The sequence below is a fragment of the Manis pentadactyla genome, chromosome 6 (assembly GCF_030020395.1).
Source record: "Manis pentadactyla isolate mManPen7 chromosome 6, mManPen7.hap1, whole genome shotgun sequence".
Lineage (NCBI taxonomy): Eukaryota > Metazoa > Chordata > Mammalia > Pholidota > Manidae > Manis > Manis pentadactyla.
Genome location: NC_080024.1, coordinates 6,824,911 through 6,840,994, shown reverse-complemented (window position 1 = coordinate 6,840,994; position 16,084 = coordinate 6,824,911). Strand labels below are relative to the sequence as shown.

Sequence of the window (16,084 nt, the reverse complement as noted above, 5' to 3'; positions counted from 1 at the left end):
TGGCAACTACACTTTGTCAGAGTGCGTCCAAGATGGAAGCCACAGTTGTTTTTAACTTAATACTGGCGGTGCTATCTCATCACTTCTGCTATCTTCTGTTGGGAGCAAGTCCATAAGTCCAGCCTGTACTTAAGGTGAGGGGATTACACAAAGGCCAGAAGGCAGGGATTGTTGGGGGGCTACCTTAGAGGCTGCCTACCATAATAAGAAAGCAGCTAGTATTTTGCTGAGCAAATAATTACATCCCCCATTCCCAGATATTTCGTCCTTTAACAGAGTAATATCTGGTAACAACCTAATAACCGTTTGAGCAAACAGAATGTTGAATCTTTAGTACATGTGGAATGAGACATAAAAGGATGACCAGATATTAGAATTTCTTCATTTTCAGATGCCACTGTAAAACTTACTTTCTCACTTTTAGTATGGTTTAATGAAAAGAACTGTCAGTGAAAATATGTAACTTTTATTGTTATACATGGAAGACATCAGAGTATGTTCTGGATTTTCAGCTACTTTAATGTGTTTTGTATAATCTGTTAGGAACTGTGTATGTTAGCATATGTGGGATGGTGACTTATAAAGAATTTGTTTCTACAATTTAGAATTATCTTATGCTTCAAAAGTACCAATTTAGTTTACTTGGTATACCAGCTCTCTTACTGTTAATGTAATTCTTGAGTTGCATCAGGTTAGATATAACTTAGCTTTGAAAATAGCAAGTGTATAAAACAATATGTTTAATGTTCTAATGGTGTTGGTATATGAATGCTAATAAGGGATCTGTATATACATGCAAAAATATAGCCATGGATGGTTTTTCAAAAACTTTATAAGAAACTTAATGGTGTTTACTTCTGGAGAGTAAGACTTTGAGGGTTGGCTCACTTTTCATTGCGTGCCCTTTTTTTTTTTTAACTCTTCATCTTTGTTTAAAAATAATTGCCCAGTCTATGAACTTCAGCTTTAAGAAACATGTCTTAAAAAATATGCATATATCTGCAGTTACTTTGCTGTATTTCCCGAATATTGCGATGGACATATTCGCAGAAGAGCTCCACTAGGGTTGAAATATTGAATTGGACATATTTGCAGAAAAACTTGATTTGAGCAGTCAGTTCTGTTTTCAAAAACCATTACTGGCTGAGGGTCATGTTTACTTTACTTTATACAGGGAGACCAAATTTTGAGGAAGGTGGACCAACATCAGTGGGGAGAAAGCATGAATTTATACGATCAGAAAGTGAAAATTGGCGTATTTTTAGAGAAGAACAAAATGGAGAAGATGAAGATGGAGGTTGGCGACTAGCTGGATCAAGAAGGGATGGAGAGAGGTGGCGGCCCCACAGTCCTGGTAAGAATTCTGTTGAGTAAAAGCACACAGGCACTGAAGTAAGTGAAGATTTGGTGGAAGTTGTTAGGGGTTAAGCAGAAAAGATAAACTGGTTAAAAAAAAAAAAGGCAGTATTTTTGTCTTCACATCAGTCTTTCTACCAGAAGAAATTTCAACATAAGAATCCTCTGCATCTATTCAGTTGATTAAAATCATGTTTATTTTTCTGGGCCGAGTGGCGTGACTTAATGGGAAGCACCTCCCCTTAACCTGCTACAATGGGAGAGGGTTTCATTCTTTTTTTCTTTAACTTTAAAATCTTTGAATCTTTTTCATCATGCTTTAAAACTTTTAGAATTATACACTCAGGAATATGTGTCCCCCTAAAATGAGCTTCTGCTGAATAAGAAAGGATTTATTCTTTTAATTTTTTTTTTTTGCTAAAAATGTGATTTGTGCTTACTTGAAGGGTAACCTTTAAACCCGGGTCAAAAACATAATCACAAGTCCATTCTTTTGTCCCTTTAACTTTAAAAAAAAGGAGAGAGAATAGTAGTGATTAGTGGTTTTGTAAGTTCTTCTGTTTGACTCTTAAGAATGCTTCAAACTGTTCTTCACTGATATTAGATATGCTAGAAATTGAAGACACTGGTGCTTTGTGTCAAAGTTCATCCCCTATCAAAGTGCTGATTCGCTGCCTCTTGATCAGGTGCCACTGTAGTGTGAATCATTGGGTCATGCAGAGCTGCAGCATACAAGTAGTATGTACATGCTTTATGAATTTCATGTGCATGTTATTTTATCAACCATATGCCAAGGAAGCTTACCTTTAATGGAGGAAAGTACAGTAATGTAAACTTTTAATTTATTTATTAAAATCGAGTTATTAGCATTGTAATAACATTATAACGCATTCAAAAATAAAACAGTGATTTCTGTAGTTGTGGGTAGGAAGACATGTAGTAAGTGAATCTTTGGGTAAAGTTGTGATGCTTTTACTCCAACTCATGATGGCCTCCTCCTAGGCGAGTTTTCTGTCATTAGTGGGCACTGTTTACATCATAGTTATCGAGGCAATTATTGTCAGACTGTGTCCCGGGCAACTGAATGTTAGTTACAGTTCTCTTCAAGGCACCACAGCATTTTGTGCTGAGCTTGCCTGTAAGCATAAGGGTTTGTAGACTGTGTTCTCAACAAGCGTTCAGTGAAAGGATGGACAGGATCTGGGCTAAGCGAGAAGAAAAATTCCAGCTGATGAAAAACAAACAAGGTGAATGTTTTGGAAGATGAGCAGTGTTTCTGAGCCCGAATGTCTGATGTTGATTCTGTTAAAGGGAGTTTAAACAAAGTAAAATTTTGGTGTTGTACCACTGACCCTCCTCACCCAATAACTTAAGACTTTGGATATAAACTGTCTTTTTCTTTTCTATGTCTGCCTCCCTAATATGTTTGACTTTCATGTCAGTTTGTCTCCAATGTGACAATTTTCCAAAATTTTTATTTATGTATTTTCAGAAGTCAGTTTGGGAGATAGAAAGATGTATGGGGCCAAAAAACACTGTAAATATGCATGTTTAAAAGAGAATTCCATCTACTTTTTTAACACAGCATATTAAAAGCTGAGTGTGATTGTGTCAGTTCTAAGTTACTCTTAACATATCTTAGTTTATGTTAATCTTTAATTAGGATTTGATAAAAAATTTAAATAAAATTTATCTTACAAAAATAGTATCAAACTTCAGTTCTGATATAAGGTCTATGAAGCAGTGCTCAGTCTTACTAAGCTATAGATGTACCTTATCTGCTACATTTAGTTTCATGAATAACATTTATTAACTACTTGATAAGACAACCAAACTGTGGGATATCATTTTATTTAAGTAGGGCTCAACACTTGGGTATGTGTGGAGGTGGGAGCATTAAGGACAGCTACAGCTAAGCATCCACTTTGGAGCTAAACTTGGGAAACTTAGTAAGAGGGAAGCAAGAGCCAGATGCCTTGAAGGAAAGATTCTATCGTGGTGCATACTTACAGACGAGTTAGAAATGTAGTAGTAGACGAAGTACTCCGGAATTCAACATTTGATCATGAATATTTCTTTTAGTAAATGACTTTAGGTTTATATTTAAGCAACCTGGGTATAAAATTCCTTAGTTTTCATAAAAGGTAATAGTATTTTGTTGTTGTAAGTAAAGAGTAGGGAATGTGGGAATAACATTTTCTTTCATTTTTTATTTTTTTTAATTTTGATATCATTAATGTACAATTACTTGAACAACATTATGGTTACTAGACTCCCACTATTACCAAGTCCCCACCACATACCCCATTACAGTCACTGTCCATCAGCGTAGTAAGATGCTATAGAATTGTTACTTGTCTTCTCTGTGTTGTACTGCCTTTCCCGTTCCCCCCCACCCCCCCACTACATTATGTGTGCTAATCGTAATGCCCCTTTTTCTTCCTTGGGAATAACGTTTTCTTAACCTTTTTATGAGTGGCTTATAAGTAGTTACCTGCAGTTGGCATTTTAACATTTTACCCTCTGGTTTTCAGTTTGATTTTCTAATTCTGGTTTCAGCAAATTGGGCCTCAATTGTAAGAACAATTTAACTTTGGCCTCATTTCTTTTGTGTATCTCCCACAGAAAAAGCAGTCAAGGATAGAAAATTCTAATAGGTTAAAAAACCTGCCTCACTTTTTAAGACTCTGTTAGACTTAGGTTTGTCACTTTTCCTTTCTTTTTAAGAAGAAAAATACCTTCACTCGGATCTTTTATTCTTAGGCAGTCTTTTTCTGTGGAAAGCAGATGTAATAAATAGTATGCTAGGGTGGATTTAGGAATGTCCCTGGGGATATTATACAGAAATAACTCCCTAAGGAGAGTTAAGATATGAGCGAAAAGGGCAAGGAGAGTAAGCATGTTATTAGGGAAAAGGCAGTAGAGGGTGCAGAATTGGGTTCTGTTCCTGGTTTGCCACTGTGCAAGTTACTTTGTTGTCAGTTTTTGTTTCTCAGACTATCAAACTAGGATAGTCGGCTATATAAAATCTCTTAAGACGTCTGTCAGGGCTATAATTCCATGACTTTTTCTTGGGCATCAGAATTGCAAATGGGATCTTGGCCCTAGCAAGTAGACATGATAAGCTTGATACTATTATAAAGAGTGATATTTTCATGAAAGAAAATGATTGAAGACTTGCCAAAGAGGAGGCAAGGCCTCAGTGTAGAAAGGTACCCAGTGCTGTAAGTCTGGGATAGAGTAGGCTGTCTGAATGGCTAATCAGCGTTTTGGTCAGATACCTAAAGCTTATTAAAAGTACAACTTTGAATTAAGTGTTCTTTGGAAATGATTTGTTTAAAATATATCTTTAAAACTTTGTTTTGTAGCTCAGTACTTAATGAACATAACTACTGTTGTCATTTAATGATGTTATATGTATGCTGAGCTCTGAATTTCATTTAATTTACCTAATTTTCTTCTTAGTAGGTTGATCCATTAGAATTTGCTGTCAGCTGTAGTTCTTTATTTTCCATTCATGGTTTTTTTTTTTCAAATACTGTCATAAAACTTTTCTAAGGTTTGTGTCCTCCTCAATCTCAGATGGCCCTCGTTCTGCAGGCTGGCGGGAACACATGGAGCGACGGCGAAGGTTTGAGTTTGATTTTCGAGACCGGGATGATGAAAGGGGCTACCGAAGAGTGCGCTCTGGCAGTGGAAGTATAGATGATGACAGAGATAGCTTGCCTGAATGGTGCTTAGAGGATGCTGAAGAAGAAATGGGCACATTTGACTCTTCTGGAGCATTTCTCTCTCTAAAGGTAAGAAATGTATTTTAAATGTCATGACAGACACTGACCTCTTACAGAAACCAATATATTGTTGACCATTGGCTTTATTTTCTTGCAACAGAAAGTACAGAAAGAGCCTATTCCAGAGGAACAGGAGATGGACTTCCAGCCTGTAGAGGAAGGAGAGGAGTGCTCTGACTCTGACAGTAACCATAACGCAGAAGCCAAAGAACCCGAGAAGACAAATAAGAAAGAGGGAGAGAAGACAGATAGAGTAGGAGTTGGTAAGGCTCATTTTTGAAATCTTTTACCTTTCTTCTTCCATCAAACCAAAAGTTTTTTAAGTTGTTAATTTATGATTATGTGATGTTACAGAACCTAGTGAGGAAACATCCCAAAGCTCCTCCTCATCTGCTAGACCAGGTACTCCTCCAGATCGTCAGCCTCAGGAAGCACCGCAGTTTGAGAGGAAAGAGGAACCCAAAACTGAGCAAATGGAAAAAACTGAAGAAGAGAGTCGGATAGAAAATAGTCTACCAACCAAAGTGCCCAGCAGAAGGGATGGTAGGTATTTATGAGAGTAGACAAACTAAATTAGGATTCTTCTGGGACCAGTGTTCACTGATAAGATAGGCTTCTGTTTATGCCTCCTAGAACTGCTTGTGGTGAATTATTGGAATAGATTATTTTACCAGTCAAACATTGCTTCCCACAATGTGTCTGTCCCAGAATTCATTGACACAGAGTTAGAAGAATCAAGAGTGGAGCTCAGGCATCTCACTTCCCAAGGTGTTATGACATAGCCACCCTGGTGTCAGTTGAGCAAACTGGATTTGGGATCCTCTGCAGTATTTTGATTCCTGTATCAGGCAGGTACCTTTCATGTAATGGCTGTATGTATAGCCAGATGATACAACAAAAATGCCATTTTTGCAAAAGTGGCCAAAAAAGAGCATGGATGAATCTGTGGGAGTTCCATCCCCTTTGCTAGAGAATAAACTTAAAGTATACCTCCTTCTCCAGTGTTACTGTATTGGTTTTAAGTTGCTTTAGTAGGCAATATTAATATTTATTTCCATGTTTCTTCTTACATATATTAAAAATGGCATTGTAATGCCTAATGTTAAAAGGTTAATTGATTCTTTCACCAAAAAAAATTCATACCCTTTAACATGGCCTATGAGACCTTGTGTAATGTAGCATCTGCCTGCCTCCTTCCATTTTGAGGACCATCTCTAGCTCCTTCATGCTCTAGCCTCACAGCCTATTAGGTCCTAAAATGTGCCTAGTTCTCTTGGCTTTGTGCCACAGCACATGCTGTTCTCTGTGCCTGAAATTCCCACCCCAACCTCCCAAACTTAAGTCAGGGGTCTTCTCTCGTTTCTTAAGCAGCCAGCCCTATTGCTAACTAACATAGACAATATTATAAAGATCTGTTTATTATCTTTTCTGCCCAATAGACAGTATTTGGGGGCTTTAACTGAGGATTTTTGTCTGGAATAAAACTGAATGAATGAATTCAGCAAATATTTGAATCTTTACTGTGTATATCAGGCACTGTGTATATTTTGAGACCTGTTTCATTTGTAGTAGTCATTTTTCAGTTTTGATGTGCCTCCAAATTACTTGTGGTTCATTCTCTTGAACATGTGCCAGGGCCTTATTCTAGGAGATTGTAGGATGGAATCCAGATGTGTGTATTTTTGAGAAAGCTTCATAGTTGTGCTTGAAAGATTGAAATTCCAGACTTATACACGTGCTTTATCTCCTTTATAGACTATATCAGTAATCTAGGGCAAAATTCCTATTTCTAGAGGTTAGGTAAAGAGGAGCCAGAGAAAAATCTTAAGAGGCAAAAGTAGGGTAGAGTGCAGGAAAACTAGAATTAGGTAGGATGTCAGGTGCTACTAAAAGGTTGGATGAAGAGAACTAGGAAAAACCAGTGGATTTGGGGACTTTGAGTCAGTGCTTATCTTTAGAAGAGAAGCTTTACTGGAGGGATGGGAGTGGAAGTCCCAGTGTAGCAAGTGTGGAGAGTGCTTATATAGACTGTCTTTTTAAGAAATTTGGCAAAGGGAAGAGTGAGAGGAACAGGAATTTAGAGAAGCTATCTGTACTTGAACAAACAAGGTTTCAAAGGGAAACTGCAACTGTATCTAATTACTTCCATCCCCTTTTCCTTCTTAAGAGCCTGCATACTGAGAGGTTAGAAATAAGAACCAAGACAGAACCTCTTTTGCAGCCTTTATTCTTATTGAGAAGAACTTCCTGCACTGTAAGGTAGACTCCAAGTGCTTTTCATTATCCTACAAAATGTAATGTATTGATTATATTCATTATGGCTTGAAATAGGTACTCTTTCAAAATAATTGCAGGTTTTTAATAAAGGTTTTAATGATGAGATATGACACATTTGCAGTGCGTTGTCAACTGTCTACTATTTGGAGATATATAAGGAAGGGGTTAGACTGATCTGTTTGTTTTCAAGAGGGAGACCTGTAACCATTGGGTAGATGCTGTAGTGACACAGGTAGGCCATGTAGAAGGACATTCTAGATACTTTGTAATCCTTACATTTTGTCATTCTGTAGAGGTACTTCTGTCATTCTAGGGAGAACATCTGTATTTGCCATAAGAAGTAGTTGCAGTGTTTATGACACAGTTCACATTTCTGTTGAGCCTGTTAGCAACCTGCTCAACTTGATAATACAGTTATCCTTCCTAAGAGTGTCTATATTTTAAAGGATTTTCATCTGTCTACATTTTTTTCCTCTAGAAATGGTTCCTGATGTCCAGCAGCCCCTGTCACAGATGCCTTCAGATACAGCCTCTTCTCTTCTCATACTCCCACCTCCTGTTCCCAGTCCTAGCTCTGCCCTCCGGCCAGTTGAAATGCCGGTTGTAGGTGCTCCTGGTATGGGCAGTGTTTCCACAGAGCCAGATGATGAAGAGGGTCTCAAACATTTAGAGCAGGTAAAAATCGTGTAATTTTTTATTTTCCTCTCAAACTATCATAAATATTGGAAAGCATTAAATGACAATTAAAAAATGGAATCTTTGTACACAAGATTCTATGTGCTGTAAAGGTTGTTTGCATGTTTAGTATTTATTTGTATGAGAAATTGTCTTTGAAATCATTTCATGCTTTTAAGTTTCTGCTATGTAGTAGTCATTATGTCAGGATATTTTTTACTCTTCTGAGGTTGCCCTTAGCTATTTGCTTTTCTTTTTTCTTTTTAGAAATTAATGGAATGCCAGAAATGGCAAATACAAGCAGCTGTAGATGGACATGGTGTCTTCTGTATTTCTTGCCTAAAGTGTAACAGGGAAAATAGCTAAACTGTCAGGATATTAATATCTTATGTCTCTAGATTTCCCCAAGACTTTATATACCATTGTTATATGTGAAGCAAGTGATAATTACCTTTCCACAGAAGAATTTCTTTTTCCTTCAGGGTGGGGTGGTTGGTGGCAGGAAGTGACAAAGGAAGGAAGAAAGGGCGCAGTGTCTTAGTAAAATTTGTGAAAGATTTTATTTGTAATTGTATTAATTGAGACTTTTGTTCTATTAACACCTAGATTGAGTTTATACAATTTAGGATTGACCAATGGCTTATTAGTTCAAAAAAATGATCTCCATAGTGTATTGATTAGAAGCCTGGATTTTGATCCATATCAGTTTGCATTTTAATCTCAGTTTGGTTTGCTTAATATTTTGAGACCTTGAGCAAGACTTGACCTATCAGGGCCTTAGTTTTTCCCTCTGTAAAATGGGGATAGTGTCTATTTCATGTATTCTTGGAAGAACTAAATTGTTGCCTGCTGTGTTCCTTGCATAATGCCTTTCACAGATTAGTCTGAAAAAATGCAAGCATTTTTATTATGTGTACACATACTAATTTAGGATCATTTGTTCCCACAATCCATTTTTTGTTTTTCTGTTAGCAAGCTGAGAAGATGGTGGCTTATCTCCAAGACAGTGCATTAGATGATGAGAGACTGGCATCAAAACTGCAAGAGCACAGAGCTAAGGGAATCTCAATTCCACTGATGCATGAAGCAATGCAGAAGTGGTATTACAAAGATCCTCAGGGAGAAATTCAAGGTAGGTTGTTACATTCTATTTTAAGTACAGAAGGGTCTGCCCTTACCTCCAAATTCTCTAAGATGGTGATTATTTAATGCATATAGTAGAAAAAGTCACTGCTTCAGGCTTTCTTCAGATATATAGAAGCATTTTTACAGGCTCCCCCATACTACACATTTTCAGTGGGGAGGGGCAGTCCGATGAAAAAATAATTTGAATACAAAACAGAATGTGATTAATATGATAGGGATGTAAACAAAATGCATAAGAGCCCCCTCAGTTCTGGCATCCCTGCTGGTTAACTAGGTAGGTGAGGTGAATTACTTACCTTCTCTGTACTTAAGTCTCCCTACCTCTAATATATGGTGGCAGTAATCTTGAAAGACCTTGCATGAATGTTTCACTAAAGTGGAGTTGATGTCATAAGTGGTAAAGAACTACTACTAAAAATGTTTGAGAAAAGATAGTACCATAATATAAGCTAATGCCTTAAAAGATATTTTTGGCACATAGATTAGATTAGAATGGGGAGAGAATGCTGTAAAGGACATTTGTTGATTCTTCATTTCTGCTTTTGATGTCTTTACTTATAAGCTGAAGTTGGTTGTTGACTGGATTGGTGTCAGTTTCATGATAGTGTTTTATCCAGTTCACCCTATGACCTCTTTCCAGTGTAATCACTCTCTCCACTCTCAGTCCCCATATCTGCTTTATTCTTCTTCATAGCATCTTTTGCTACCTGGCACTGTATGTATTTGTTCATGATTTGTTTATACTCCTGGAATATAAGGTACGTGAGAGCACGTCTGTATGCTTTAGTTAAAACACATGCAGCTGTGTATGTTAATTCCATTTCCTTTGAGATAATTGTAGCTTCACATGCAGTTGTAAGAAATAAGAGATTGCATGAACCCTTACTCAGTTTCTCCCAATGGTAACCTCTTGCAAAACTACAGTACCACAACCAAGATATTGACCTTGATATATTCAGAACATTCCTATCTCAACGGGAATCCCTCATGATTCCCTTGTATATAGCCACGTGCATTTCCCTCCCACCGACTCCCCCTCGTTAACCCCTGGCAACCACTAATCTTTCCATTTCTGTATTTTGTCATTTCAAGAATGCTAGATAAATGGAATGATATAGTATGGAACTTTCTGGGGTTAGTTTTTTCACCTTAGCATAATTCTCTGGAGATTCATCTAAGTCGTTGCATATATCAGTGGTTCATTTCTTTTTTATGTACTGAGTGGTACATCCTTGATAGGGATGTATCGTAATTTGTTTAACCTGACACCTGTGTTTCCAGTTTTAGGCTATTATTATAAAGCTGTTAAACATTGATGGATTAGTTTTTGTCTAAACATAAATCTTTTCTGAGATAAATGTCTAGGAGTGCAATCGCTGGGTTGTATGGTGATTACATGTTCAGTTTTTTAAAGAAACTGCCAAGCTTTTCCAGAGGGGCTGTACCATTTTGTCTTCACACCAGCGATCTATGATGAACTGCTTTCTCTACATCCTCAGTAGTTGCTAATTTTCATTTTAGCCATTCTGACAGGTATGTGGTAATATCTCATTGTAGTTTTAATTTGCACTTCCCTAATGATTAAAGATGTCAACATCTTAAAGGTGTAGACATCTTGGTTTTTCTTTTTTTCTTATTAATGGGAGCATAGTTAACATTACATTAATTTCAGGTGTATAGCATAGTAGTTCAACATTTATATACTTTGTAAAATACCACAATAAGTATAGTTAACCATCTGTCACTATACAGAATTATTGTAATATTATTGACAATATTCCCTATGCTGTACTTTCATCCCTCTGTCTTACATGGAAATTATAAAATAATTTATCCCTTCACCTGTATTAAGATGTTGAACATCTTTTCATGTGCTTGTTGGCAATCTGTTTAAATCAATAAAGTGTCTCCATATTTTTTGCCCATGTTCTAATTGGATTGTTCATTTTTTTTGTTTTTGAATTTTGATGAAATACAACTAATCAATTTTTTTCTTTTTTGGATTGTTTTTGTATTAGGTTTAAGAACTTTCTGCCTAGCTTGAGATCCACTGACTTTTTCCTATGTTGATTTCCCAAAAATAATTCAGGTTTTTGTGTTTAACATTTAAGTCTTTTTGAGTTAATTTTTGTATAAGGCATGGAACTTAGGTCAAGGTTTATTTTTTTGCCTATGGATGTCCAGTTGCCCTGTGACATTTTGTTGAAAAGGCTGACTTTCCTCCCTTGAATTGCCTTTGAACCTTTGTGAAAACTTAGTTGAGCATACTTGGCATTGGTCTATGTCTGGGTTCTCTATTCTGTTTCATTGAGCTGTATGTCTCTTCCTCCACCAGGACCACAGAGTGTTGTTAATTAATATAGCTATATAGTAAGTTTTGAAATTGGGTAGACTGACCTCAGTTTATTTTTCCTTATCAAAATAGTTTTTAGCTTTTCTTGTTCCTTTGCCTTTCCATATATATTTTAGAATTAATTGTCTATATTCACCAACAATCTTGGCTGAGATCCCAATAGGGATTATGTTAAATTTCTGTATCATTTTGAAGAGAATTGACGTCTTTACCACAATGAGTCTTCCAATCCATGAACATGGTATGTCTTTCAATTTATTTAGATCTTTGATTTCTTCTGTCAGTGCCATGTAGTTTTCAGCATAGATTCTGTACATTTTTTATTAGATTTATGCCTGTGCATTTGATTTTTTTTTTTTTTGAGCAGTTGTAAATTTTATTTCAGTGGCTATGTGTTCTTTGCTCCTATATAGAATTGAATTTTGGAAGTTTATCTTTATAACCTTGCTGAACTCATTTATTAGTTTTAGGAGTTACTTTTGTTTTTTGTTAGATTCCATAGAAGTTTTACTTAGGCAATATTGTCATCTGCAAATAGGGGTAGTTTTATTTTGTCATTTCAAACCTTTGCCTTGTTGTCTTATTGTATGTTCCAACGTGATGTTGAATAAGAGGAGTAAGAGCAGACATATTTGCCTTGTTTCTTCTATGGTCCTATCTTATGGGGAACACACTTAATCTTTATTGATTAAGTGTAATGTTAGCTGCTGGGTTTTGTAGATGCTCTATACCAAGTTGAAAAACCCTATTTTTTGTGAGTTTTTATCATGATTGGGTATTGAACTTTGTCACTTTTTCTGCTTCTATTGATAGGATCACATGATTTTTCTATTTTAGCCAGTTAAGATGGTGGGTGACATTGATTGGTTTTTGATTATTGAACCAGTTTTGTGTCCTTGATGCCAGTTCCACTTGATCTTGTATTAATTTCTTTACATATATATTGCTGAATACTGTTTGGTAATATTTTATAAAGGATTTTTCTGTGTTCATGAAGGAATGTTGTTTTGTACGTTTTTTTTGGCACTCTCACTGTCTGGTTTTGCTGTAATGGTAATATTACCTTCATAAAATGAACCGGGAATTATTCCATCCCCTTCTGTTTTCTGGAAAAGATTGTTAGGAACTGGTTAAATTTTTAAGTGTTTGGTAGAATTCTCCAGTGAATCCACAGGGACTTCTTTTTTGGTAATTTGAAAATTACAAATTCAATGTCCTTAATAGTTACAAGGCTATTTAAATCATGTAATTAATATGGGTGAATTGTGGCAGTTTGTTTTTTGATGAGTTGGTCTGTTTCATCTAAGATGTCAAATTTATTTATGTAGAGTTGTGTGTAGTATTCCCTTATCTTTTTTATGCCTGCAGGCTCTGTAGTGATACCCGTGATTAATTCCTGATACTGGTAATTTATTTCTCTTTTGTCAGTCTTGTTAGAGACTTGTTACTTTTACTGATGTTTTCAAAGAATCAGCTTTGTTTCATTGACTTTTCGCTAGTTTTGTTTTTCAGTTTCATTGATTTCTACTCTTTATTATTTATTTTCTGCTTCTTTGCTTTTTTAGGTTCTTGAGGTCAGAGCTTAAGCTATGGAGACTTTTTTCCCTCTTCTTTAATGTAGACATTTAATACTGTAAATTTCTTTCAGCACTTCTTTAGCTGCATGCCACAAATATATGGATTTTCATTTTCATTCAGTTCATTGAATTTAATTTTTTTTATTTCACTGAATGTTCTAATTTTACCCATGGATTATTTAGAAGTGTGTTGTTTAATTTCCAGGTGTTTGGAGATTTTTTGTTACCTTTATGTTAATGATTTCTGGTGTGCTTCTGTTATGGTCAAAGAACTATGTACGATTTCAATTTTAAAAAATTTGAGATTTATTTATGGCTTAGAATATAGTCTATTCTGCTTATATGTTCTGTAGGTACTTGAAAAGAATGTGTATTTTGCTGTCTTTGGAGTGTTCTATAAATGTTAATTGTTGGTTGATGATGGTGTTGAGCTCTATATTCTTGCTGATTCTTAGTTCTTTCAATTACAAAGGTGGGGGGGCTGTTGAAACCTTTAACTATAATAGTGGATTTGTCTTGTTTCTCTTTCCACTTCTATCAGATTTTGTTTCACATATTTTGTAGCTTTGTTATTTGGTGCATACACTTTTATGATTGCATCTTGAAATCTTCTTGATGGATTGGTGCTTTATTATTACATAATGTCCCACTCTGTCCCTCTTAATTTTCTTTGCTCTGAAGTCTATTTTATCAGATGCGAATACAACCACTCCAGCTTTGAATGTTTGCAAGATATATCTTTTTCTATGCTTTTATTTCAACCTTTCAGTGTTGTTATATTTGAAATGACTTTCTTGTAGACAGCATATTTATTGGGTCATGTTTTCAGTTGTAGGTATTGGGTCATGTCTCCTGTTGCTGGCTTCTTCACCTCTAAATCTTGGATATGTAAGATAAAATGAAAACTTAGGGGATTCACCACCGTGTGTTTTCTCAGACCCCATCTGAAAGCTGCTGTCTTTTCTCCACCTTTCAGAGTCTCCTTTTGTTTGTTGTATCTATGACATCCAGGGTTTCAGTTGTATTTAGTAGGAGGTGCAGGGAAAGTACATCCTCATCTTCCCAAAAGTAGAAGTTCTATGGCTTGTTTTGTTTTGTTGTATCCCCACTGCCTGGATCCATGTAATTGGTATTTAGTAAATGTTTGTTCAATTAATCAAATAATACTTATTGTTTAGAGTAATTTTGTCAATTTTATGTATAAAATATTTGATTATTTCTCACTGTAAAGCGTACAGAAAATGTTAGTTTTTTTTTCACCCACCAAAACCAGGTTTAGTCTTACTTGATAAATAAATTATAATTTGTCTTAATTGATTATTGCTTATATTTTGCCTAACCTTCAATGATCTCTGGCAGAATGATAACTAGAGACTAGGGTATTCAGCCCTGCATGTTTAATACTCTGTGCTTAAGCGATACAAAGTCTAACAAATACTCTTTTCAGTTGTATACTTTTCTGACAAATATATTGTAATGATTGAGATGAAGACAATATGCTCTTTGAAATAATTAAAGCACTGTTGAGAATTTAGGATGTGTAGATACAAGGCTTATTTCAAAATCACTTTTTGTTGTATTTTATTAGTGAGAAGCCTGTTTGCTACTTTGGAGATGAATTAAGATATCATACAAAATATTTGACAGATGCCACCTGAAGCAAGTTGTTACCTCTGGATGAGGATCCAGGAAATATTTTTTCCTTCTTTAGCCTGAAAGGTTACTTACTGCCTTTTTGTTTAATTGGTGCTATTATAGGTCCCTTCAATAATCAGGAGATGGCAGAATGGTTTCAGGCGGGCTATTTTACTATGTCTTTATTGGTGAAGAGAGCATGTGATGAAAGCTTCCAACCTCTTGGGGATATCATGAAAATGTGGGGAAGGGTTCCCTTCTCTCCCGGTCCAGCTCCCCCTCCTCATATGGTAAGTACCTTATAGCTCACCTAGAACACATGTTAGACACAGAAGCATTTGCTTCTTTTTGTAAATACAACCCAGATACTACATCTAATAAGGCAGAAACTGTGGTTCTTTGAAACTAATTGAAATGCAATAAGAAGTCTGAATCACAGGTTGCATACTAGCTGTAGTGATCTTTTCGAAACTCAAATACCTGTGCCATTGTCCTCTCTTACACACCCACCACACTCTCTCTCTCTTTTTCACATACTCACACACTCTAAAGAAACAAAATCCTTCAGTAGCTTTCTAGCAGGTATAGAATGAAGAACATCTTTTCCTGCCCTACCTACCAAGTCCTGCATGTTCTGGCTCCTAACCTTTCTGAACTCATTTCAGACTTTTACCTTTATGCGCTGTGCTTCACCCCAGTTGACTTATTAGAGTTCCTTCTTGCCTCTAGGTAGAATGCACATTCTCCTCTCCACCCCTCCCCTCTATTTGCCTCTTGCTTTCTGACTCAGAAACTTCCTGAATTTGAGGTTTTACCTTAAAGCAAATGTTACTAATACAAAATTCTAGTGCTTGAGAATATTTCAACATTTTTTAGTTTTTAAAATATTCGTTACTGATACTTTAACTGAAAATTGGACCATAATGTAAACCTTCTATTACACTGGCACTGGAGTACCTTTGAAGGGGAAATCTTATTCCTTTGCAGTTGTTCTTGGGCCTCTCCTCTTAGAGTTCTTTTTGGAGAGCTTTGGATCTGTACCTCATGTTTCCTTGTCCAGTTTTGGACTGTCTGGTGGCTGGCCATAGCCAGAAATCATTAGTGTGATCACTGGATTTCTGCAGTAACATCTACCATTGATGTATCATCAACTATATATTGAGGACCTGTGCCAGGCCTTATGGTAGGTTCTTATGAGATGGAGATGAGTACGACACAACCTCTGTATGCAGAGGAGTCCATAGGTGAGAATAGTGGCTGTCAAACTTTTTTGG

General features: G+C 36.1%; 1 protein-coding gene across 6 annotated transcripts in view; it reads left to right on the top strand.

Annotated features, from left to right (window-relative positions):
* The window catches only part of GIGYF2 (GRB10 interacting GYF protein 2), a 123,589-nt gene that overhangs the window by 66,479 nt on the left and 41,026 nt on the right, over positions 1–16,084 (top strand). For 4 of the 6 annotated variants that reach the window (XR_005030167.2, XM_036911865.2, XM_036911859.2 and 1 more), the window contains exons 9-15: positions 1,175–1,354; positions 4,939–5,156; positions 5,248–5,410; positions 5,502–5,690; positions 7,903–8,099; positions 9,072–9,231; positions 14,934–15,100. Coding sequence is in view for 5 of the 6 variants with exons in the window: in XM_036911865.2 (XP_036767760.2) it covers positions 1,175–1,354; positions 4,939–5,156; positions 5,248–5,410; positions 5,502–5,690; positions 7,903–8,099; positions 9,072–9,231; positions 14,934–15,100 (1,274 nt within the window). In the remaining variant the exon portion in view is untranslated. The remainder of the gene's footprint in view (positions 1–1,174; positions 1,355–4,938; positions 5,157–5,247; positions 5,411–5,501; positions 5,691–7,902; positions 8,100–9,071; positions 9,232–14,933; positions 15,101–16,084) is intronic. The other 2 variants (XM_036911882.2, XM_036911873.2) reach the window with 1 other exon arrangement.